Source organism: Stomoxys calcitrans, chromosome 3, assembly GCF_963082655.1.
Source record: "Stomoxys calcitrans chromosome 3, idStoCalc2.1, whole genome shotgun sequence".
Taxonomy (NCBI): domain Eukaryota; kingdom Metazoa; phylum Arthropoda; class Insecta; order Diptera; family Muscidae; genus Stomoxys; species Stomoxys calcitrans.
In genome coordinates this window covers 188,736,625-188,763,583 of record NC_081554.1, presented here as the reverse complement: position 1 = coordinate 188,763,583, position 26,959 = coordinate 188,736,625, and the positions used below count along the sequence as shown (strand labels likewise).

At 37.1% G+C, this 26,959-nt stretch overlaps 1 protein-coding gene and 1 long non-coding RNA gene across 2 annotated transcripts in view; one reads left to right on the top strand and one right to left on the bottom strand.

Moving 5' to 3' along the window:
• The window catches only part of LOC131995911 (uncharacterized), a 99,580-nt gene that overhangs the window by 9,153 nt on the left and 63,468 nt on the right, over window positions 1-26,959 (top strand). The gene's annotated exons all lie outside the window — the stretch shown is intronic.
• Window positions 598-22,973, bottom strand: LOC106082072 (lipase 3). The gene is made up of 3 exons (XM_013244388.2): window positions 22,197-22,973; window positions 1,182-1,913; window positions 598-1,098 (listed from the first exon to the last, which is right to left on the bottom strand). Exons 1-3 carry the CDS (start codon window positions 22,305-22,307, stop codon window positions 694-696), a joined length of 1,248 nt encoding a protein of 415 aa, XP_013099842.2. The 5' UTR covers window positions 22,308-22,973; the 3' UTR covers window positions 598-693.

Here is a 26,959-nt window from a genome sequence, read left to right as displayed (position 1 = left end):
AGCTATCACAGTTTGAACAGATTGGAATGTTTAATAAGCCATCTGGAAACACCCGCCGAGGTGCATCAAAATTGGTGCAGAATAGGATATAGCTCGAACATTGTACATACAAGGGTAGGTGTAAGGTATTATACAGTTGGCACCGCCCGACTATTGCCCTTCCTGACTGGTTTTTTTTATAAAAATTAAATAATTTTTATAAAAACAATTAATTTTTTTTTATAAAAACAAATAATTTTTTTTATAAAAATCAAATTTTGAATAAATTTTTTTTATAATAATAAAATTTCAACAAAACTATCCATAAAAATTAAATAAAAATTTGTTTTCTTATTTATTTTTTATTTCTTTTCATTTCATTTTAATTTATTCAAAACTTAAGCCTATTTTTTGTGTTGTATATTCAGCAAAGATTTTTTTCATTAATTTCATTAATGTTTTCTTTAGTTTCGTCTTACGAATATCTAAGTATTTAGAATTACATGTCTATTTTGTAGAAAAGAAAAGCGCATTTGAACCTCTTAAGCATTTAAATAACTATTGAGTCCCTATGAAATAGTATCACTTGTTTTCGATGCTTAGTTATAACAATGAGTCTAATATTAAAAAAAATATATATTTACAACAATTTACAAAGGTTCTTAAATATTAGCTAAGGTTTGGTTTTAAGGTACGATGGATTTTCATGGGGCATTATATTGCCTGCGGATGATCATGGGTACGCTCATAGGCTTCGATTTTCTCTATGATGCGATCGTTTATCATCTCCTTGACATTGATGGACCACAGAAAATCATAATGATTCCAGTCATCATAGGGTATTCGATATAGCTCGGCACAGGGTAATAAGGTGGCCAAGTATTCAACATCCTCGACGGCTGACATGTAGTCATTGTTGCTGTAGTACATGTTGACACAGGACTTGATGTTGCTCACCTCATAGTGGGGAGGGGTTTTTTGATTGTATTTCTTGAGATTGAGATCTATGCCATAGTCGAATTGTTTAAAATCTCCCGAGGTATACAACTGCAAATAGTGAATGATTTGGGTGGTGGAGGCACCGGCTGGATGGGTCTCACACACATGGGGCAGAAGGGTCTGTAAAAAAGAAGAAATTCAAAAATCCTCAGTCTCAGCAAAAAATATATGGCGAAATTTTAATTCCCCAGTCTCGTACTCACATGATTTAAATGCCTCGTACCCCAGCCTCCTATAAAATTCAAAATGCCCGAACACAAAAATGTAAAATGTGATTCCGGAGAGCAGACATATTCACAGAACAACTTTTGCACACTAGTTGTGGGCAACAGTTCCACTCCGGCCAACACCATGCTCAAAAATGAGGGATAACCCAAGAATATGCCTCCCACCTTGGACAATAAAAACGAATGATTTCTCATAAAGGCAATGGGCGCCAATAAATGTACTGTCCTGACTTTTTCATTATACCAAGGCATCGAAGACATGAGCACAAAAAATGTCGTAGTACCCTGAGAATGTGCCACAAAATGTACCGAAGCCACATTGCTCTCCTCCAGCACATAGTCCAACATGGCTGTCAAATCATAGACACCTATTTCATGCCAACTGAAATTCCAAAAATCTGAAGAGTCAGGACGTTTATGTTTGTGTTGCCGCGAATAGGTATTGCCTCGGGCATTGCCCAACCACACATCATAGCCCATATCGGCAAACATATAGGCCAGTGAAGTTTCCGGTCCATTTATAATCCAATCATCTGAGGCACATAGTATGCCATGTTGTAAGAACACTACAGGTTTGGTGGTGCTGGTGGCATTATTGTCTTTGAGTTTTGGTGAATCTGGAATGCGATACATGGTGAGAATGTAATCATCATAGGTGTGGACTGTATGCTCCTCCACAGGATAATTGTGATTGGAGATCAAGGTGGCCTAAAGAATAAAAAAAAATTAAAAGAGATATTAAAAAAAAAATGTATAACAAAAATTTAGTGTGGCTGAATGAGGTTTTCTATAACAGAATTAAAACTCAGCCTGGCTGAATAAGGTTTTCTATAGGAAAACTGAATTTCAGCCTGGCCGAATAAGGTTTTCCATGGGAAAACTGAAATTCAGCCTGGCTGAATAAGGTTTTCCATGGGAAAACTGAAATTCAGCCTGGCTGAATAAGGTTTTCCATGGGAAAACTGAAATTCAGCCTGGATGAATAAGGTTTTCCATGGGAAAACTGAATGTCAGCCTGGCTGAATAAGGTTTTCCATGGGAAAACTGAAATTCAGCCTGGCTGAATAAGGTTTTCCATGGGAAAAGTGAAATTCAGCCTGGCTGAATAAGGTTTTCCATGGGAAAAGTGAAATTCAGCCTGGCTGAATAAGGTTTTCCATGGAAAAACTGAAATTCAGCCTGGCTGAATAATGTTTTCTATGGGAAAAGTGAAATTCAGCCTGGCTGAATAAGGTTTTCCATGGGAAAACTGAAATTCAGCCTGGCTGAATAAGGTTTTCCATGGGAAAACTGAAATTCAGCCTGGCTGAATAAGGTTTTCCATGGGAAAACTGAAATTCAGCCTGGCTGAATAAGGTTTTCCATGGGAAAACTGAAATTCAGCCTGGCTGAATAAGGTTTTCCATGGGAAAACTGAAATTCAGCCTGGCTGAATAAGGTTTTCCATGGGAAAACTGAAATTCAGCCTGGCTGAATAAGGTTTTCCATGGGAAAACTGAAATTCAGCCTGGCTGAATAAGGTTTTCCATGGGAAAACTGAAATTCAGCCTGGCTGAATAAGGGTTTCCATGGGAAAACTGAAATTCAGCCTGGCTGAATAAGGTTTTCCGTGAGAAAACTGAAATTCAGCCTGGCTGAATAAGGTTTTCCATGGGAAAACTGAAATTCAGCCTGGCTGAATAAGGTTTTCCATGGGAAAACTGAAATTCAGCCTGGCTGAATAAGGTTTTCCATGTGGAAAGTGAAATTCAGCCTGGCTAAATAAGGTGGGAAACCACCGCTGAAATATTTTCTCTGATATTCTAACCAGGATTTGACCACTAGCGTTCAGTGTCATAGGCGGAGATGGTAACCTCTGCGTTACTGTCCATTTTTATACATTTAATTTTATATTCCTATACAAATATATATCACCATCATCTTTGTCGTGTGTGTTATTTCTACAAAGTAATTAAATTGTCATAAAATGTCTCTAAACAAATCCAAGTTGTTTGCCAAATGTATTTTTTTGAAGCAATTTGAAAAAGATTCTAGAAATTTCACCCAAAATAGATCAGTTTTGTCGTTATTATTGATCGGTCAATACATAGCCAACATTTGTTGGCTTATTTAAAATGTTTAGTTGTGAATGTTGTTGTATGCTTACATTAAAGGGGGAATACTCTAACGAAACATTAAGAAAATTGCTTACGTTTATGGTATTAGGCATTGCTATCGATTAATCACTTAGCATATGACGAACGCCAGATGGGCAAAACTGTCTTTTATTTGCCAAACGTGTCGTTTTTACTTTTATAGACTGATTGAAATCAGATTTTTGTGGAAAATTGGTAATTTGCTTGTTAAATTCGCATCATCTTATTTATAAATGTTTAGTTTGTTTGATTTTATGTGGATATGGAAGCAAGGATATCAACAAATCTCACAATCAGTTTTTAAGGGCATATCCAAAAATAATTAGAGACCCTCAAGTGCTTTAAATCGTTTATTCAATTAATTTTGACACCCTGTATTTAGGTCTCCCCTTCTATGTCCATAATTGCAATTTTATGGTCGTATTCATATCAATTGTTTAAACATTGTGGGGTCATTTCCACTTTTTTTTTGCCTTTGAAAACACTGTGCATCATCATTGTAGATTTGGCTGTAATTGTATTTTTTTGCTTATAGATTTACCTACAGCTAATTGTTATCCAATTTATGTCCTCCCACATTCTGTTATAAATGGCCATTAAGCCAACTACATTGTTTTCGCTTTTGCTCTCTCGCTCTCCTTCGATATACTGTGAGCCTTTAGCCAACACTAGATGAGTATACATTTGAGAGCAAGTTTAGTTTTATGCCGTTCGACTTATGTTCTAACATTCTCTTCTCAAACTTAGAGATAAACCTTGCTCATATGCCCTCTCCCACTTTCGCTAATATGACTTTCCTCTCCCCCATTATGTTTAATAGCTCTTATGTCAGCCATCTGTAGTAGTAACTCTCTTGTCCTAGTATCTGTACATAGTCAAGGTAAGGTTGGTGAGTACACAAAGGCGGTTAATGCATTTTTTGTTGTCAATCGCCGATAAGTGTCCATTGAATATGTATGTACACATGTCTGCCCCCTGTTTTCTGATATCTCTACTTCATCGAAGCTAGGCTTATGCTGTTCAGTGACATTGCAGTTGTCTGCTAGTTTAGTTTTATGCTTTTCAGGTTTATCTACCGCATATGTTTAGGTTTAAGTTCTAATAGTTTAGGTTTTTTAATTAATAATTAAAAGTTAATGAATCTGATTAGTGCAAAAGTTGTTTTCACTCGATCCCACTCTCTTTTACTCTCTTGATTTTCTAAAACCAACTTGTTCATAACATGTCAATACATTTATGAGCACTAATATGATGCTTATTTAAGTCTCTTCTCAATATAGTCTACTATGTCTAATGCAAGCTACCTGCCCTCGTTGCAGTGTTGCCAGATTAGGGTAAATTTCCTCAAACAGGGGATTTTTTCGTGATTGGGAAAATTTTTTTCTCATTTGTGGTACGGGGATTTGGGATGGGGAAAAAAGTACAAATTGAGGATTTTCTAGGGGAAATTCCATTAGAATAGCTTTAAAAGTATTTTTTTGAATATACAAATTTTACTTATGTTTAGTGCTGGTCAATACCCTTTGATTAGTTATGATTCAATAAAAAGTATATTCACCTACACGCGTGTTTACTGTAGAAATGTATCTCACGAGATGAGAAATTGCACATGACATAGACATGGGCTTTAGTCTATACATAGGCTTTAATTGTTTCAAACAATATAAAGTCGACTAAGGTCGCGACATACAAAATACTACAACTTTTTGTATCCACCAACAGTTTGAAATATTGATGAGCGACCCAATAAGGTGTATACGTTCTTCGTGGTTTTTAAATTCTAAGTCCAACAGCAATGTCCGTACCTCCGTCCGTCTGTTGTCACGAGCACAATAGCGGTCAAAAGATTGCAGCTTGAAATGTAGGGCCATATGCAAATGGGCCATATGGGTTCAGTTTTGACTTTCGAGCTTCTAGAAGCTGCAATTCCAATTAGGCTGAAAGTTTTCACGCGGTATTTTTTTACAGTTTGCAACAAATTTGCCAAGTACGGTCCAAATCGGTTTATAACTCGTTATAACTCCCACATTAACCTATCTCCCGATTTGACATCTTGAATCCCTGAAAGTTGCAATTATTATTGGGTTTGGTTAAAATTTGAGACGAAGTGTTTTTTATGACTTTCGATGACAAAATGAAATTGCACCAAACCTTTGATTGTGGGCATAAAACTAAATTGTTATTACAAATTAGTAAATCTTTTTCTAGGGGGTTTTATAAGAAGAAACCAATTTTAATTTGGGAATTTTTGGGGAAATTCTCTCGAAATTTTAGAGATCTCTCTGAAAAAAAAACTGGCAACCGTGCCTCGTTGCGCTGGGTTATAGCGAAATGTGCAACGCCGCTTTGTCTTTGTTTGTTTGTTTTGTATAAACTCGAAAACGGCTGAACCGATTACCTTGAAATGTTCACAGATTATGTAGGTTGGTCTGTAAGGAAACATAGGCTACATAATTTTTTGACATCGGTGGGGGGTGGACCCTCCCCTTGCCCCAAAAGTGCTACCCAAAAATAAAAGTAGACCGATCGGGACACTATGAGACTCAAATGAAATGAAATAAAAATGGGATCCAGGTAACTAGGGGACCGCCCCAACGCCAAAACCCCCTAAAATAGGTTTTTTGGACGATCATGACAATATGAGACTTATAAGAAAGGTATTCGGGAGTGGATTACGAATTTGGCCAGGAAGGAGGAATAGTCTTTATATTTTGTTGATATCCGAAGGGGGCATACCCTCCCCCGTTATCCCATCCCAAAAACACCACCTAAATTAAAAGTGGACCGATCGAGACAATATGGGTATCAAATGAAAGATATTGGAACATAGAATACAAATATGGGACTAAAATTTGGGTCTAAGTAACCATAGGGCCGCCCCAACCCCAAAATTCCCCCAAACAGACATATTGGACGTTCATGTCAATATGGGCCTCAAATGAAAGGTATTCGGGAGTAGATTACGAATATGGCATACAAAATCAGGTCAAGTATAGGGGGTCATCCTATCCCCCAAAAACGCCTTTTTATTTGTTCCGTATAGACTAAAAAACGGCAGACCGTGTTATCGATTATGGCAATATTCAAATTAAGGGCTCAAATTAAAGAGATTTTGGGAGTGGAGCACGAATTTGATATCCATATTTGAGTCGAAATGTGTCCCCTGATAAGCACTTCTCATTACCCTAATTTTCAAAAACACCAGATCTCGGAGATTGGTAATGCGATCCTTTCGAAATTTGTTTGCACTCTCACAGTCACTAAAAGCAAAACATAGTTTATATTGTTGGGGTCGGGTGCAGCGGAGCCGCTCAAAACCCGCCAAATGGATATCTGGACCAATCATGACAATATAGAGCCATGTGTTTGGGGAGCCGCCCCACCCCTTAATACCTCCCTATTATATAAAAGCTTTTTGGTGTGGAAATTGATTGATTTTCGGGAAATTGATATTCATTTTCGAGACAAAGACCCTGGGGTCCATCCCACTCTCAAACCCAAATTATTTACCGATCATGCCATTATGGGGCTCATATGAAATGTTTTTGAAAGTAGAGCACAAATGTTATATTTACTTTAATGACCAAGTGACCACCGCCGAAATACCCCCTAAACCGTAAATTAATGGTAAATACCAATACGTTAATATAGGGCTAAAAAGAAAGGCATTTGGGAGTAGAGTAAAAATTTGCCCAGGAACCCAGCAGGGGCAAACTTGTCACACTTCAATGAGTGCTTTCCGATTCAAGTTGAGCTTATCAATGATAAGGAACCTTCTTTTATAGCCGAGTCCGAACGAATTTTTCATATGACCATGCATGGCATGGTCCCTCGCAAATGTCGCCAGCATTAAGAGGTGGTAACCACCGCTTTAAATTTTGTCCGATTTTCTCGCCAGGATTCGAACGCATCATAGGCGGACATAGGCTACAGCAGCACAAATTCGATATCCACATTCAGGGCGATGTGTCCCCACCCTAAAAAGATATTAGAGAGTTAAAAAATGCGCAGCGGAACGAGTCCGGCTCGGTTAGCTTGGTATAAAAATAAAACTTTTATTGCAAAATATAATTTTAACAAATTTTAACCAAATTTTTTTTAAGCAATAAATTTTTAACAAAATTTTGAGAGAAGGCAGTTTTAGCCTAGAAGACGTACCTTTTTGATAAATCCTACCTAAGAGTTTGGTGTGGTGCCGAACGAAATCGTGATCATGACAAAGCAAACACATTTTTCTGCCTAACTTTCAAAATAAGGCTTTTTTTGTTTTTCTTTTTGTAATAGAAAGAGAGAACCCTACGGCCAGCAGCCGGGCAATATCCGATTATATGAATTACTTCAAAACCGAATAAATTTGGCCCAAACAATGTTTTATTTTCTTTTTAAAAATTCTATTGATTTTAGCATTATCATGCATTTTTTATTTCATATCTTTTATTCCTTTAGTTTTTTTAAAACTATTTGTTTTAATTTTTTATTCCATGTGTTAATTGTTTGCAAAATGTATTTTTAATTTTTGTTAACAGCAAAAACAACAATCAGTCATATAGATGTGCTATGAATATTTTTTTGCCTATTTTAAAAGAAATATATTACGCTCATACGACAAAGTCCAATTTCAATACGTAATGTGTGTACTCTATCAACAAACGATATCTATGTACATGTGTTTGTATAGGTTAAAAAAAAAAACAAATAGCCACATTTGGCAAAACCTTTTTATCTCATGGAAATAAATTTGAAAAGAGACATGCATATTTAAAATACAAGACTTGTTTTATCACCATAACACTGTCCCTCGTTCAAACAAACACTTACAGCCCACCCACACCCACAAAAAATAATGAGTATCGGACAACAACCCTCTTCCTCTCTTTCATTGTGCAAAACAATTGAGATACAGTTAACATTAATCTCTTTCATTGTGCAAAACAATTGAGAACAGTTAACATTAAGTCTGGATTTTAGTTACACATTATCATTTTGTTTTTGCTTATCTCTCTCTCTCTCTTTCTCGTGCTCCCTATTCATCTCTTTTTTACCTTGACCAATGTATAGGCCCCCTTATGTCTCTCCCAATGGAGTGGGTTATTGATATGGGTAAGCAGTGTTATCAGCAACAACAATAATAACAAAAGGACCACGAAGCTCGAGCGTAACACGCTCGTGGTCAATTAGAGTCAGGGTGCGGATTATCTACATTGTGTTATAACATAGCATATAGGGCTGTTGAAAAGCCATATCGATAATGATGTATGCTGCTTATGTTTTTTTTTGTTTATAATCTCGATTTTGCATTACTATGCATACATTGATCGAAACAGTTTTTTTTTTAAATTCTGGTATTTACTTATTTGTTTTGGTTTTGTTTGCTGGGGAATTTGCGTAATATTTATTGTGCCTGTCCCCTTTTTTATGTATGCATATAATTATCTTTGTGGTTACCCTGCAAACATTTTTGATCGTCAAATAATCTTTCGCGAATCTTGTAGATGAAGGTTATGATGGCGAACGAGCTCGTCTGAGAGTGGTAGACGATTCCCCCCGTTGTAAGAAGTTGGGTCCTCAAGGCGACTCATTTTGAGGGGTGTTCCGCGAATCTTCCATATGAGTTCCTAACGAGTGTTCTGAAAGAGTAATAAAATACTCTCCTAAAAGAGTTGCAATGAATTGTAAAAGAACTGTCGCGAACAGTTCCTAAATTTTCCGCACACTCAAAGGATGGTCCAATGATATCCCAGAAGAGTGTTTCGTGACTCATACGGACGATTAAAATGCATGAGTTGCGTAACAATCGTCACGAAGAGTAGTTAATACTTCCGCTCACGTAATGGATTGTCCAATGATATATTAGAAGAGTATTTCACGACTAATACGCACGATTGTAACGCAATGAATTGTAAAAGAATCGTCGGAAACAGTTCCTAAAACTTCCGCACACGCAAAGGATTGTCTAATGATATTCCAGAAGAGTGTTTCGCGTCTCATACGGACGATTAAAACGCAATCAGTAAGAGAATCGTCGCGAACAGCTGCTAAAACTTAAAAAAAAATCTCCCAGAAGATTGTTTAATTCAGCGCGGGGACGATAGCCCTTACAAAATGATGAAAAATGTTTGCAGGGTATACATATGATATAATAATGTTAGAGTGTGTTTAGTTTTTGTTTTTCATATTTCCGGGGGCTTGTAATCTATTCCCTAGAACCAATGATATGCTTTAATGGGGGTCGCACGCGCCTTATTGGGATCGTATTTATGTTTTATAGTTTCATAAGCATGTTGTTTACTTCTTTGCTCAAAAACTTTTCTTAATCAAATAAGGTGTAAGATAACAATGGTACACTCAAAGAAAACTTCTAAACATTCTGACATCTGCTTCAAATTCAGTTTGAGGGCACAATAGTACGGCATGAGTTTCTACACCTTCGCTTAATCTTGGCCTTTCAAGACGAGATAATTACAAATATATCTGCTGAGCACCTGGGTTCGAACCCTGGTAAGAATATCAGAAACATTTTCGTTTGGGTTATCCCCTCCTAATGCTGGCGTCATTTATGAGGTACAACGACATGTAAAAACTTCTCCCCAAAAAGGTGTTTCCCCTAGGCACGCAGTTCGGTTATAAAAAGGAGGTTACTTATCATTGAGCTTCCAATTCAGTTTCCTGTCCAAGATCACACCTAAGTATTTGACCTTGTCATATATCGAAATCGTCTTATTGAGGAAACGTGGTGCGTTAAATTGGCCCACCTTCATCCTCCTCTTGAATATGCAGGCTTCTCTGGGTTAACATTGAGACCTCTAGATCTAACCCAGTCATATGCCATATGCAATTTCCTTTCAGCCCTTCTGCATAGCTCGTTCGGATCATTACCCCTTAGAAGTATTATAACATCGTCTGCGTATCAGACGGGTTCAAATCCCTCCTCAGTCAGCATCCTTAATAGGTTATTTATGGTGGTCACCCATAGGAGTGGCGATAAAATGCCCCATTGTGGCTTGTCTTTTGCTACTTTCCCCCTTAGATTCATGTCATGGGACACACAATTTATCCACCTGTTCCTTAGCATATGGTTTATCCAGTCTCTATGGACCGGGTCCACTCGGTACTGGTCCCCATTGTGGCTTGTCTTTTGCTACTTTCCCCCTTAGATTCATGTCATGGGACACACAATTTATCCACCTGTTCCTTAGCATATGGTTTATCCAGTCTCTATGGACCGGGTCCACTCGGTACTGGTCTAAGGATTAGATCAGTGTGTCTGTCCGTGGTAGATCAGTGTGTCGGTCTATGGTTTTGAGTAGAAAGGACGTAAGGCTTATGGGTGTCGCATAACTTGGCCTGCCGGACTTGGGTATAAACACCACCCTTGTCTCCTGCCTGTCTTTCGGAGTATATGCAAGTCCTAGGCACGCTGTGAAAATGTTGGCCAGACGAGGCGCCAGATAGTCTGCATTTTTCTGTAGTAACGCCGGAAATATTCCATCAGGTCCGAGTGACTTAAATGGTTTGAAGCTCCTCAAGGATTCCTTCACCATAAATTCCGTTGCCTAGCGAGGCTCAAAATTTTCACTGAACATATTTGTAATCTACTGACTAATACTTTTCATTTGAGTCCCATATTGACATGAACTTCGAATATATCTGTTTAGAGGAGTTTTGGGGTTAAGGGGTCCACTAGGTACTTGGACCCAAATTTTAATATCATATTCGTGTTCTGGTCTCCAATACCTTTCATTTGACACCCTTATTGTGTCCATTGGACCATTTTCGAATATGGGTGGCTTTTTCGGGTAAGGAGGAGGGTCCGCCTTTAAGAAAATCGGTTCAGCCAAATATCATATAGCCATAATGGGTCTAATGACGTTTTTAAGGGGTGGCGTGACCCCCTATACTTCGATCTGATTTTGTATGCCAGATTCGAAATCTACTCCCCAATACCTTTTATTTGAGTCCCATATTGTCATGATTTTAAGGGGTTTTGGGGCTGGGGCGGCCCCCCAGTTACTTGGACCCTATTCTTATTATGAAATTCGTATTCTACTCTTGAATACCTTTCATTTGAATCCCCTATTGTCCCGATCGGTCCACTTTGGGTAGTACTTTTGGGGTAAGGGGGAGGATCCGGCCCCTTCCCGATATCAACAAATTATTGTATAAAGCCTATGTTTCTTTCCAGACCAATCTACACATTTTGTGAAAATTTCAAGGTAATCGGTTCAGTCGTTTTTGATTCTATACGGGACAAACAAACACAAATTGAATTTTATATATAAGATACACCAAACGCCAAGCTACCTACTTGCAAAAATTTTTTAAAAAAATTAAGTTAGTTAGCTTTTTTACTCTTTTTTACACAAAATTTTACTCTTTTTACCCTCCTTACAATTTTTATTACGCTCTTTGATGGTAAATTGTTGGCATCACTGATTATGACTTACTCAATATTCATGGGGCCTTTCCACTTGTTGTTTTCTGCAAGTGATGTTACCTACTATAAGTGAACCCTGGTTTTACCGTTTTTTGACATTTTTCTCAGGGTGTTTATATATGTTTCACATGGGGCAGCTGTTATGTACGAGTATGTGACTTTCTCACCACTCCTACTGACCAGTTTACGACCCCCTTTCAACTAAAATTATCAATTTTATGATAATAATAAGTGTATACGTTGTTGAATTGCTTTCTCTTGCTAAATTTATAATTTATGTTGATTAGTTTTACACGTTTTGCAAAAAATTTTATAGTTAAATTTTTTGCGCATTGAAAATACCCAAATTGTACTCATTTTTGATTATTTAGTGCTGGGGTATTTATGATTAAATTTCAAGGTTAATTTTTGCAATGTCGCTCTTATCAATAGTGATAGTGTTTCATGGTCATCATTTGATTTTTAACTATAATTAGGGTTTATTATGAAATTATTGTGGCAACTTTAAGTTCAAATATGTCATGTATATAGGTAGGGGCGAGCTCACGCTACTAGCGGGTGCCGCAGGTACCGAGTGGATGACCTATAGGTTAACTGTAAACAATAAGCAGTCCTCAAACACGAGCGTGGAAGACCGAGGACATGCCATAAAAACATCTACGCGACATGGCGAACAGTTGCGGCCGGCTGCCTTAGTATCCACCCACAGGGCTGCTCTACAGATAGATCCCTGGCGAAACACTTAAAGGTGGTCTCATTTGTACAACAACCACAAATCATATGATGCAGTCCGCCATTTTGCCATCAAGCTGATCGAAGTTTTGCCAACACACACAAAGAAATTTTTTGTGCATGTGTGTATACGTGTGCGTTCATGAGCAGAGAATATGGGGGGAAAGAAGATAACAACAAAGAGAATACAAACAAAAATCTGACAAGTTAATACCGTCAAACCTGGCCAGCTGTTTACGTGAGATCACCATTTTTAATCCACCCTGAGTTAGATCCAGTCTGGAGAGTGATGGTTTCGCGGACACCCCATTCAGGAGGACCTGACACATACCCTGGAATATAATTTTGATAACGGACTATGATTGATGCATTCAGCTGGCAGTTGTGGTATTCTGTTACCTGAGTATTAGGGAATGAAATCCCTCACGAAATGGCTTTCAGGTTATGAAATGCTTGCTAACCATTAAGTTGGCAATGTAAGTTCTGTTGATACGATACCCAGATTAATGGCCGACCTGGCTCTGAACACATGTTCTTATAAGATCTTGTGTCAAACCTCAAGAGAACCTCACTACTTGCATAGGGGCCCTTGGGGCCAACATAAAGGGCGACTAAATTTTTTGACACAGATAACGGCTAGAAGCTGGGAACCAATCAAAGTGTAGACGCAAACTAACACAGCAGCAGAGGAGACTCCATCTCCTTTGAAAGTAGATAGAAAATACTCCGATCCTCCAGTAAGCCTCCGAGCCCAGTGTCGAGAAAGAAAAAGAAGTTAGAAGTATGGCGTTAGACTGTACCTCAGCAAAGAATAACGCAGCAGCATGCGAGATCAGGATCAGTTCTCCTAGACAAGAGCTATTCTACAAGATGCAACTATCAAAAGAAGACGCGATAGGAGAATTGTCCTTCGCCCAGTCGCATTGGCCATAGGAAGGTACAATGGAATCATAACACCTGAGATCTCCAACATGGTGTATCAGAGATATAAGAACTCTTCGATATCATAGAAAGCTACCGTGCAAACTGGAAAAACGTGTAGAAGCAGAAACAACTTAGTAGGCCAAAAAAATAGTTTAGACTCCTATGACATCGAATAACATGTCTACGACTTTGAAGGTGCAGTATAAGAGGAGCGCATCGTATCCAGTTGATGATAATCCCGGCAAAAAACGCTATCGCGGAAATCTAGGTAGCGACCGAAGGCATGGCACAGCTATGCAGACGTTCTTACGAACCTTAGGTGAAATCGGAAATCGAAATCGCTCCATCGAGAAGATAAAAACGGGTGAAATTCTCCACGAACGTACACGATCGGAGCTTTGAGAGATATGGTGGAAATACAGAGAGATAGAAAGAGAGAGGGTTGGGTTGGATGTGAGTCCATCTGATTTAAAGGTTACCGTTCCTAATCCGAACTCGGCCAAGGTAACTACACGATGACACAGAGAGATAGAAAGAGAGAGGGTTGGAATGATGAAAACCAATTGCAAAACTGATCTCTGCTGATGTGAGTTCATCTGATTTAAAGGTTATAAAGATAGATTACTGTTTCTAATCCGAACTCGGCCAAGGTAACTACGCGATGACACAGAGAGAAATAATGATAGAGAGAGAGTTTTAATGATGAAGATCAATTTCAAAGCTGATCTCCGCTGATGTGAGTTCATCCACAGCATTGGCAATATGATTATGAGACGCAATGAAAGTTGTGCAGCTTCGAATTGAAACTCTACCAAAGTGAATCAGTTTGCAAAGATCAACTCTGCAGATTGTAAACACTAAGTGCCCAAGTCATTGATAAATATCATGCACTGATTAACTTCCATCATAATCACCACAGTTGTCGTATGACTTTTAAGCAACTACAAACAAAATGTATGTATGTCATGGTAATGTATGGGTGTCGTATGAATAACACATCACACCATTCGTTTTGTGAACTTTTGATCGAACAGTTAATAGCGATACTTCTAAAATGGTCACCCATACATGCGTATATCCTTTTACCCGTATAACGTCAGCTGTATTCAGAGATTTCAATTTATTTTGAAATCTTATCTTTTGCCATATAATTTAATTGTGTTATAAAAAACTACTTGTTTTTTTTTTGTATCAACAAAAGAAACCCGAAACACAGTCACTTTAGCAAAATCTTATCCTTCTTTTCGTAACATAAGTAATTACCTACCCCCTGTTAGTTGCACTTTGGACTAATGATGGCTGAAATCGATGGGAGATAGATACCCCCCATGTTATCTTATCTTATCTGGGTAGTTTAAAAATAAAGCAAATTTTAAACAAAAACATTGTAGGCCATAAAATTTCGATAAAAAAAAACTTGTGTGGTAGACTTTAGGTGTTGTTTGAGATATTAAAGTTAACACAGTAGTCTGAAACACCAAAAAGATCCATAGTCAGCGAGTGCAGAAGTCAAACATCAAGTCAACTTGAAGGTGAAAGAAACTACAAAGTTGAACACATTTGACACTCTCAATCTCATCTGAAGTTAGGGAGGCAGGATTCACTAATAGAAGGTTAGGTCACATGCAAAAACATAAAGTGGATAGGCCCCATAAACATCATTAAGGATGTCAAATCTGACGATTGAAAATGTCATCATATAGGAGAAAACGTAAACAAGGAATGAATGTAAAAAGAGAACAAGTTGACATCCTCAATGCCAAGTACTGTCAAATATTAAAAAAAAGTATATCGGCTGATCGCTTGGATTAACCTTATTCAGTGAATCCTGTTAGGGAGGAGAGACAACCATACCGCACTTATGGCAACCCTACAATGAATGAAGAATCCAAATAATATTGTAGCTTCAAATACATCCCTGGGTTAACAGATAACAAAAGCTTAAGAGCTTTAATGAATAAAATAAACAACATAAAATATGCATACAGAGCGAATCAAACAAACAACAAAATATTCTCCAACATCAAAACTCCAATCGACAAACAACAACAAAGCAATGTTGTTTACGAAATAGAATGTAAGAGAACTGACGAACAAAGCTGTGACTTAGTATAGTAGGAACAACAAAACGAACGCTGCAAATAAAAATGGGAGAACATTAAATTGACATTGAAAAAGGAACACAGAAAACAGCTTTGACGCAACATATTTTGAAAAGTGGACCTAGAGCAGACTTAGAAAATGTCAAAATATTAGATAAAGAAAACAAAGAGAGAAAGAGATACACTTTAGAAAGCTTAAGAATACAACAAACAAGTAAAAGGCCAAGGGCCGAACTTTCACCTTTCACCACCTTTCGTCAAAATCCGATGAAAAATACATACCCAATGCCCCATAGCAGTTATATCGAAATATGTTCCGATTTGGACCGAATATTCATAAGTACAAGTCATTGTTCAACTGTGTGTAACAAAATATTGGTCTTTTAAATAGCTATATCTAAAAGTAAACCGATCTGAACCATATATGACACGGATGTCGATAAGCCTAACGTAAGTCACTGTGTCAAATTTCTGTGAAATCGGATGCGCCTTATATGGAGCCAAGACTATAAATCGAGATATCGGTCTATATGGCAGCTATATCCAAATATAGACCGATTTGGGCCAAGTTTCAGAAAAATGTCGAAGAGTCTAACACAACTAACTGTCCACCTTTTATGGCCCCAAAACCTTTAAATCCAAAGATCGGTCTATATGGAAGCTATATCCAAATCTGGGCCGACTTAACTCACTGTCCCAAATTTCGGCGACATCGACAATAAATGTGCCTTTTATGGGCCCAAAACCTTAAATCGAGAGATGGGTCTATATGGCAGCTATATCCAAATCTGGACCGATCTGGGCCTAATTGAAGAAATATATCGAAGGGCCTAACACAACTCACTGTCCCAAATTTCAGCAAAATCGGATAATAAATGTGGCCTTTATGGGCCTAAGACCCTAATTAATGTCGTGTTGTTAATGAATGTGCTTTTGACGAAAAAATGCATGTGAATATATCCTAATTTATTGTAAGTTAATTATATTTTCATGAAGATCTGAAATAAATGTAATGTTTTAATTAAATAGACGTATCCCCTAAAGATGTTAACAAAAATTCACGAAACTTTGGGACAAAGAAATGAAAAGGAATGTTTATCTACGGAACTTAGGTCTAAAGAGCTTAAGATAAAATCTAATACATACCGATTTTGGTTTTCACCCACGCTATTCAATTAATTAGGACGTCATTTCGCAATAAAGGTTCTCAGGGTTAGAAAACCTCAGCAAAAATATTTCAAATTTTTTTTGTCAACTTTAACACTCTGTATCTCATCAGGCATGATCGATTTGGAAAGTCTTTATTCTCCTTTGCAAATGTCTAGATTATTTTATAGTGCTCATATCATTAGGACATTTGCATATTAAATTACAATGAATCACCGTTTCTAACGACATAAAATGTTGGCAATAGCTTGGCTTTCCTTAGTACATAACTATTATTTCAGTGTTCATCACTTTAACACTATGTTACTATGTTTTTGAATACAATAAAATGTTGAGCGGAAGAGAGCGAGGGAGAGAGAGAGGTAGGAAACAGCGACCGTTACAATTCATCAACTACCTTGCATATATTAGAGCTATGCAGTTCACATCACTTTAGCTAAACTGTTATGCATTTGATTAAATTAAGAGATACAGCGTAGGTGAGAGAGAGAGAGAGATGAAGCAAAAGAGCAATCTTGACAATTCACCACCTACCACACAACCCTCTTCTTCTTTTATCTAACTCATTGTATCAAATGTTAACGCAAATGAATATCAAGAAACGTGCACTTGCATTTAACTATTTCCTCTATGGATAACAAAGGTATGCATTTACATAGACAACTTTGGAATGTACAATTATAATAAACAATTAAATATATTAAAAAAGTTGTATGATAGTGCAATAAATATGGCACCATCCACTACATGACTAAATCACTCTCATGCGAGATTCTTCGCATGGGAAAATGTGCGCGCAAAATGTTTTGTTTCAAACTCAGGTAGTGGTGTTGTCATTTGGCTGTTGCTCGTTTTTTTTTAATTCTCTTTCACCCATAGACATACACAAACACCACAGTACTATACGTCATCATTGCTAAACTGAGACCTCAACTTTGAACTTGAAAAATACAAAACAATATTTTAAAATTTTGTTTTCGTTAGCGTTGAACCACAAATACATTTATAAAACGTTGGAAGTATGATAATTTGGTTAATGAATAAATTTTGGGGGAAAATACAAATAACGCTAAGCAATAATTTGGAGACCATGTTATGACTGTCAATATGTTCACATTTCGCGAAAAATTTTCGTGATTACTTTTTTGGGATAATAGATTTTGAAGCAAAAGAAGTAAAAAGGAGTTAAGTTCAGCCGGGTCGAACTTTGGATACCCACCACCTCGGGTATATATGTAAACCACCTTTCGTCAAAATCCGATGAAAATGCATACCTTAAGCCCCATAACAGCTACATCGAAATATGTTCCGATTTGGACCAAAAACTTATAAGTACAAGTCATTGTTCAGTTGTGTATAACAAAATATTGGTCTTTTTAGTAGGTATATCCAAAAAAAAAACCGGTCTGAACTATACATGACACGGATGTCGAAAAGCCTAACATAACTCACTGTGTCAAATTTCAGTGAAATCGGATTATAAATGCGACTTTTATGGGGCCAAGACTTTAAATCGAGATTGAAGAAGGTTGTCGAAGGGCCTAACACAACTCACTGTCCCAAAATTTGGCAAAATCGGATAATAAAAGATTTGACTGATTTTGGCTGAAATTTGGCGCAGTGTCTTGGATCTTTCGACATCTTTATCGAATTTGATCCCAATTGGACAATGTCTTGATGTAGCTCGCATATACATCGATCTACCGATTTAAGGTCTAAGGCACATATAAGCATCATTTATTACCCGTTTTTTCTTAAAATTGGCACAGTGAGTTTTCTTTGACCTTCAACATATTTAAGGCTCATGCGGGACAATATCTTGATATAGTCCCCATATAGAGCGGTCCTCCGATATAAGGCTCAAGGCCCATAGAAATCGCATTTATTACCTGATTTCGCTTAAATTTGGCACAGTGAGTTGTCTTGAGATCCTCGACATTCGTAGTAAATATATGGTCCCAATTGGACTATGTCTTGATATAGCTCGCATCTACATCAATCTACCGATTTAGGGTCCGAGGCCCATATGAGCCTCTTTTATTACCCGATTTCTCTAAAATTTGGCATAGTGAGTTGTTTTGGGGACCTTCGACATCTGTATTGCATATGGTTCAGATCGGACATATAAACCGATTTTGCGACTGTGTGTACACTAGAGTGTGCCAACAAATAAAAAGTATTTCCTTTTGATCCCAATAAGCAACATATGAAATATTAAGGCGATCGGTTAACGATAACGCTTGCCACCCCGACGTCCAAGTTTGAATGTAGTGTTTTCTAAGGAATCAGTTGAGTAATTTAGGTCCTATCATGAAATTGGTAAACTAAGTTTACATTTATATACAATTTATATACTTTAGCCTGCACCATGACTGCGACTGTGGTAAAATGTATGGTTCGACACAAAAAGTCCTCTTTATTCGGGTTGGCAATGTCTTTCTGTCCGCATATAATTTTTGCGCCGTTTCTCTTTTATATGGCTCCAAACACTTAGCCCGCAAATTTGGCGGGGAGTGTTTTTGGGAGGGGCGGCCCCCAAACACTTGGTCGCACATTTGAATACCAAATTCGTATTCTACACTCAAATACCTTTTATTTAAGGCCCACATTGCCATGACCAGAGTAAATAAGTCCTGTTTGGGGAAGGGGTGAACCCCAAGAAACTTGATCCCACATTTCGATATCAGATTCGTATTCTACTCGCAAATACCTTTCATTTGAGTCCCATATTGCCATGGCCGGTAAATATGTCCGATTTAGGAGTGTTTTGGGGGTTGGGATGGTCCCCCTAGCACTTGTTCCGACAATTTGAAATCAGATACGTTTTCTTATCTTAAATACCTTTCATTTGCGTTCCATATTGTCGTGATTGGTCTAAACAAATATTTGATAGTTTTTGGGGTTGGGGCGGCCCCCTAGGTACCCCATCCGAAATTTGGATACCAAATTTTTTTTTTTAGGTTACTAAAAGAGAGCACCCAAAATTTCACAGATCTGGCGTTTCTGAAAATTAGGGTAAGGGGGAGGGTCCACCCCCCTTCAGATATCAAAAAATGTATTGTAGTACCTTATTTTCACCACGGTATCAATATGCACCATTAGTGAAAATTTCAGCAAAATACAAACAAACAAACATACACAATTTTATTTGTTCTGACTTTCAACAACTGTGCTAAGTGTGGTGGAAATCGGCCCATAACCTGTTATACCTATCATATAAACCGATCTGGGGTCTTGACTTCTTGAGCCTCTAGAGGGCGCAATTCCTATCCGATTTGACTAAAATTTGGCATGGCGTGATTCGTAATGATTTCCAACAACTGAACTAAGTATGGTTCAAATCGGTCCATAACCTGATATAGCTGTCATATGAACCGATATGGGATCTTGACTTCTTGAGCCTCCAGCAGGCGTAATTATTATCCAATTTGGCTGAAATTGTGAACAACAGCTGATCTCATAACCTTTAGCATACGTGTCAAATACGGTTCGTATCGGTCTATAGCCTGAAACAGCACCCATATAAACCGATCTCCCTCGTTTACTTTTTGGGCCTCTAGAGGGCGCAATTCCTTTGGTTTGATTTCTTGAGCCTCTAGAAGGCGTAACTATTATCCAATTTGGCTGAAATTGTGAACAACGGCTGCTGCCATAAACTTCAGCATACGTGTCAAATACGGTTCGAATCGGTCTATAGCCTGAAACAGCACCCATATAAAACGATCTCCCTAGTTTACTTCTTGAGCCTCTAGAGGTCGCAATTCCTTTGACTTGATTTCTTGAGCCTCAGAAGGCGTAACTATTATCCAATTTGCCTGAAATTGTGAACAACGGCTTCTCCCATAACCTTCAACAAACGTGTCAAATACGGTTCGAATCGGTCTATAGCCTGAAACAGCACCCATATAAAACGATCTCCCTAGTTTACTTCTTGAGCATCTAGAGGGCGAAATTCCTTTGACTTGATTTCTTGAGCCTCAGAAGGCGTAACTATTATCCAATTTGCCTGAAATTGTGAACAACGGCTTCTCCCATAACCTTCAACAAACGTGTCAAATACGGTTCGAATCGGTCTATAGCCTGAAACAGCACCCATATAAAACGATCTCCCTAGTTTACTTCTTGAGCATCTAGAGGGCGAAATTCCTTTGACTTGATTTCTTGAGCCTCAGAAGGCGTAACTATTATCCAATTTGCCTGAAATTGTGAACAACGGCTTCTCCCATAACCTTCAACAAACGTGTCAAATATTGTCTGAATCGGTCTATAGCCTGAAACAGCACCCATATAAATCGATCTCCCTAGTTTATTTCTTGGGCCTCTAGAGGTCGCAATTCCTATCCGATTTGACTAAAATTTGACATGGCATGTTTTGACTTCCAACAACTGTACTAAGTATGGTTCAAATCGGTCCATAACCTGTTATAACTGTCATATAAACCGATCTGGGATCTTGACTTCTTGAGCCTCCAGAGGGCGCAATTATTATCCGATTAGGCTGAAACTTGATATAGCTTCAATAGCATAGAAATTCTTATCCTTTATCCTTTGTTTGACTAAAAAGCGATACCGGGCAAAGAACTCGACAAATGCGATCCATGGTGGAGGGTATATAAGATTCGATCCGGCTGAACTTAGCACGATTTTACTTGTTATATTGGGTTGCCCAAAAAGTAATTGCGGATTTTTCATATAGTCGGCGTTGACAAATTTTTGCACAGCTTGTGACTATGTAATTGGATTCTTTCTTCTGTCAGTTATCAGCTGTTACTTTTAGCTTGCTTTAGAAAAAAAGTGTACGAAAAGTATATTTGATTAAAGTTCATTTCAAGTTTTATTAAAAATGCATTTACTTTCTTTTAAAAAATCCGCAATTACTTTTTGGGCAACCCAATATTTAAGATTTCATACTAGGGCCTAAAATACTCAACTGGATAACTGCCACCGTAGCGCAGAGGTTGGCATGTCCGCTTTTGACGCTAAACGCATGGGTTCGAATCCTAATGCTGGCAACATTTGAGTGAGGTACTATGCCATGTAAAACTCCTCTCCAAAGAGGTGTCGCACTGCGGCACGCGTTCGGACTCGGCTATAAAAAGGAGGCTCCTTATCATTGAGCTTAGACTTGAATTGGACTGCACTTTGTTGATATGTGAGAAGTTTGCCCCTGTTCCTTAGTGGAATGTTCATGGGCAAAATTTGCAATTTTTGGATACCTGCATCTTTGCATCAAGCTCTGCATCCAACTTTGGGCGTCGTGTCGGCTTGGGTTATCGTTAACCGATCGCCATAATATTTGGTATTTTGCTTATTGGGATCAAAAGGAATAAAAGAAGGGTATGCATTTCTCTATTTGCAAACAAATTTTTTCCTTTACAGCATGGGACGGTCTAGAGTGCAATACCTACTGCCCGGCCGATTTTGGCGTGTTTCATTGCAATTATTTCTCACTTTCATTATGATTTCAATGATTTTTCGTACTTTATTCTCTACTCACCGTCACTTTAAAGCCATTGGCCTGTGGTAGTTCCGCAATAACTAGCAACACCAGTAGCAGCAATAGCCAAATCCAAATATTTTTATATTTTAAGTGTGCCACAGTAAACATGTTGAATGCTGGCCGAAACTATAGCTCTTTGGGAACAGAAATTTTGTAATTTAATTGTTTTTTGTTTTTTTTTTTTTTATTAGCAATAATCTGTGCTAATATCTGTAGAGCTGCAATCCACTGAGCACAACTCAGCTTAGCTATGACTATGTCGTTATGGTAGATTTTGTAATATTTGCTATGGTTGGTGTTGTTTTTAGTATTTTTGCTTGTTTGTTTTTTTTTTGCAATCTTTGCTGCTTATGGTTTAAAATTTATCGTAGGCAGGTTGATTGGTAGGGGAGAGCTTGAGTGTTGGAAACGCCGCTAACTGAATCAATCTACTTGCTAAAACACTTGTTGATCAATAATTTAGTTGCTTTTTTTTTCTGGGGGAGCTGTTTTTTTTTTGGCTAGTTGGAATATTTTCTGGTTTTTTATTAAGATTTCAGCTATGATTTAGGCGTTTTGTTGCTTTAGAAGGCCATGTGGTCCAGCTGAGTTTAGGTTTAAACACAAGTGGCCTACTTTTCTTGATATAGGCTGTCTAGTAGCTGTTGGTATAATGTTTGAACTGTAGGTGTTTTTTTTTGTTTTTGCTTTTTGGGTTAATCACAGGGCAGCAGGAACATTTGTATGAAGTGTAATAAGGGATTTTGGATTTTTTTTTAACAAAAAATTAATTTTTTCCAAAGTTAGGCACTTTTTTATAAAATGTTAATTTTTTATTAAAAAAAAACTTTTATTTAAAATTTTTTTCGTATTGTAATAATTTTTTTTTATTATTTTTTTCTTTAAAAATATTTTTTTTCAAACAATAATATTTTTTTTTTAATATTTATTTATTTTCTGTTTATTTCTGAACTTAAAGCTGCTGTTTTGTATAGTATCGCTGATGGTTGCTGCTGAATTGTTTCAAATGTCTCAAACCTCAAAGGGGTCTTGAATAGATTTCATCCTAGAGATTTTTTGTTCCATCCACAGAATTCATTCAAGCAATAAGTGTTGCACTCTCTTATTATTATTATTGTTGTTATTATTTTGTTATGGTTTTGTGTGCGTGTGTGTGTGTGTGTAAATATACTTCATATATTTATTTTCAGTATTTCTTGAAATGCGGGCAAAAAGAAATACCAACAAAAAACAAACAAAACAGCAAAAATTCAAAATTGCCGCGAATGGTTGGGAATTGACGGTTGATTGGCTGGCTGGTTGCTTGAATGTTTCGTTGTACGCTATTGATAAGATTTTGTAGTCTTCATGGTTTCGTAGTGTTGTTGTTATTGTAGTGGTTTTTTCTTTTGTTTAATAATTTATGTGTTTGTTGTTGTAGGTATATAAAGTATTCTTGCTCACTATCGATTCTTAGTTCTTTTCGTTATGTCTTGCCTTAGTGATTTTTTTGTTTTTGTTTTTTTATTTCTGCAAAGTTGATTTTATTCAAGTGACGTAGTTTTTGTTAATGTTTACCACTGGGTTTTGAACCCATTTCTTTTTGTAATTGTTGTTGTTGCCGTTGTTGCTTTTTTTGGCTAGGCTAGTTGGTTCTGTTTGTTTTCGCAATGCTTTCTTCTTTTTTTCGTCCAAAGTTCGTTGTGGTCTTCTAATCTGAAAGTCATACAAAGAAATACAACGAAACAGTCATTAATAAATTTGTATTTAGATGGACAAAGTGATTACTAATGTTATGGCCATAATACTAAATTAAAATTGCCTTTTTTTCGGAAGCAAATGAACGTTATTAAGATAATGCCTAATAATAAATGCTGGCAAATGAAGAAAGGTTAAGTTCCCTCAAACCCATGAATCGCCATTGAAGGAGGTAATATCGTAAATAGGGAGCTTGGTATATATGATAGCTATTTCCAAATATGGTACGATCTGAACTATACTCCGCGCAGATGAAGAGGGGACTAACACAGCTCGGAAAAAATGTGTCTTCTAAGGGCCTTAGACATTAAATCGGGAGACCGGGCTATATGAAGATATTGTCAGATCTGAGACATATATGACCCCGACGTCGAGGATTTTATGAAAACTCCATGTGCCAAATTTCAGTGAAATCGGGTAAAAAATGTGCCTTCAATGGGCCTTAGACCTTAAATCGGGAGATCGATCTATATGGGAGCTATAACAAAATATGTTTCGATCTGGACCGTATTCGACCTTGATGTCGAGGATCCTAACAGAACTCACAGTACCAAATTTTAGCGAAATCGGTTACAAAATGTGGCTTCTATGGGCCGTAGACCTTAAATCGGGAGATAGTTCTACGGGGGGCTATAAGAATATATTGTCCGATCTGAGCGATATATGACCCCGACGTCGAGGATTTTAATACAACTCACAGTGCCAAATTTCAGCGAAATCGGTTACAAAATGTGGCTTCTATGGGCCGTAGACCTTAAATCGAGAGATAGTTCTACGGGGGGCTATATCAAGATATTGTCCGAACTGAGCCATATATGACTCCGACGTCGAGAGTTTTAAGGCAACTCACTGTGCCAAATTTCAGCGAAATCTGGTAAAAAACTGTGGCTTCTATGGGCCGTAGACCTGAAATCGGGAGATTGGTCTATATGAGGGGTATATGAAGATATTGTCCGATCTAAACCATATTCGACCCCGACGTCAATGGTCCTAAGACAATCAACTGTGCCAAATCGGGTAATAAATTCGGTGGGTCTCGGATCGGTAATTCTATGGGTCTTAGATCGAGAATCCAGTTTTGGGGCCAAGTGTTTGAGGGTTAACCCCAAAGTACCCCCTAACTGAACTTATTTCGCGAACATATCAATACTTATTTTCTTTATTTTATTTTTTTATTTTATTTTCTTTTTATTTTATTTCATTTTATTTCATTTTATTTTCTTTTATTTTCTTTTATTTTCTTTTTATTTTATTTTATTTTATTTTATTTTATTTTATTTTATTTTATTTTGTTTTATTTTAATTTATTTTATTTTATTTTATTTTATTTTATTTTAAATTATTATATTTTATTTTATTTTGTTTAAGTTTTATTTTATTTTATTTTGTTAAAACTTTTTATTTTCTTCAACTTATTCCTTTGGAATATCATTTATTAAATAATTATTTTAACATTTTTACCCTGACCCAGTAATTGGTTCATAAAAAACATTTTTTCTTATTATTTATCATAATTATTTTGGTTTAATTATCATATAAACTAAATATACAATAAACACCTAAAATGTGCTACACTTTAAATGCAGTGACCTCTCACTCAAGCCGGGTTACTTAAGCAATGTCTGCAAAAGTATAACCAAACAAAAAAAGCCAATTAAATTAAAATACACAATCATTGACTACCATCAAATTGCATGACAATTAGTGTTACATAGGTGTAATAATTTACACTAGGTAGCAAAAATTAATTTTAGTTTTAAAAATCTATGATTTTATTTAATACTTTGCAAAAGATAATTATGGAACAAGCTCAGTTCAAAACAAGTAAATACCACATTTCGTCAAAATCCAGTGAAATTTGCATACCTAATGTCCCATATCAATTATATCGAAATATGATCTGATTTGGACCAAACACTTATAAGTACAAATCATTATTCAAATATAATATAACAAAATATTGGTCTTTTTAGTAGCTACATCTAAAAATAAACCGATCTGAACCATATACAGCATGGATGTCGAAAAGCCTTACATAAGCCAATGTGCCAAATTTCAGTGAAATCGGATGGTAAATGCGTCTTCTATGGGGCCAAAACTTTAAATCAAGATATCGGTCTATATGGCTGCTATATGCTAATCTAGACCGATTTGAGCCAAGTTGCAGAAAAATGTCGAAGAACCTAACACAACTGACTGTCCCAAATTTCGGCGAAATCGGACAATAAATGCGCTTTTTATGGCCCAAAAACCTTAAATCGAGAGATATATCCAAATCTGAACCGATCTGAGTAAAGTTGAAGAAGAATATTGAAGGGCCTAACATAACACACTGTCACAAATTTCGGCGACATCGGATAAATTATATGTTGGAGACCTGTGTAAAATGTCAGCCAATTCGAATAAGAATTGCGTCCTTTGGGGGCTCAAGAAGTAAAATAGAGAGATCGATTTATATGGGAGCTGTATCGGGCTATATACCGATTCAGACCATAATAAAGACATATGTTGATGATCATGAGAGGATCCGTCGTACAAAATTTCAGGCAAATCGGATAATAATTCCGACCTCTAGAGGCTCAAAAAGAGGGTTATGAACCGATTTGAACACAGTTGTTGAAAGTAAGAATAAACTACGTCATGCAAAATTTCAGTCAAATCGGATAGGAATTGCGCCCTCAAGAAGCTCAAGAAGTCAAGTCCCCAGATCTGTTTATATGACAGCTATATCAAGTTATGAATCGATTTGAACCATACTTGGCACAGTTATTGGATATCATAACATAATACTTCGTGCAAAAATTCAGGCAAATCGGATAATAACTGCGACCTCTAGAGGCACAAGAAGTCAAGATCCCAGATCGGTTTATTTGGCAGCTATATCGGGTTATGAACCGATTTGAACACAGTTGTTGAAAGTAAGAATAAAATACGTCATGCAAAATTTCAGTCAAATCGGATAGGAATTGCGCCCTCTGGAGGCTCAATAAGTCAAGACCCAAGATCGGTTTATGTGGCAGCTA

Bases quoted from the DNA above. Each gene is read 5' to 3' on its own strand.
- LOC106082072 (XM_013244388.2), bottom strand. From the start codon at position 22,307: ATGTTTACTGTGGCACACTTAAAATATAAAAATATTTGGATTTGGCTA. The intron at 1,914-22,196 runs GTGAGTAGAGAA...TTTATTCTTTAG, and splicing joins CCAATGGCTTTAAAGTGACG to GCCACCTTGATCTCCAATCA. The intron at 1,099-1,181 runs GTGAGTACGAGA...TCTTTTTTACAG, and splicing joins GTACGAGGCATTTAAATCAT to ACCCTTCTGCCCCATGTGTG.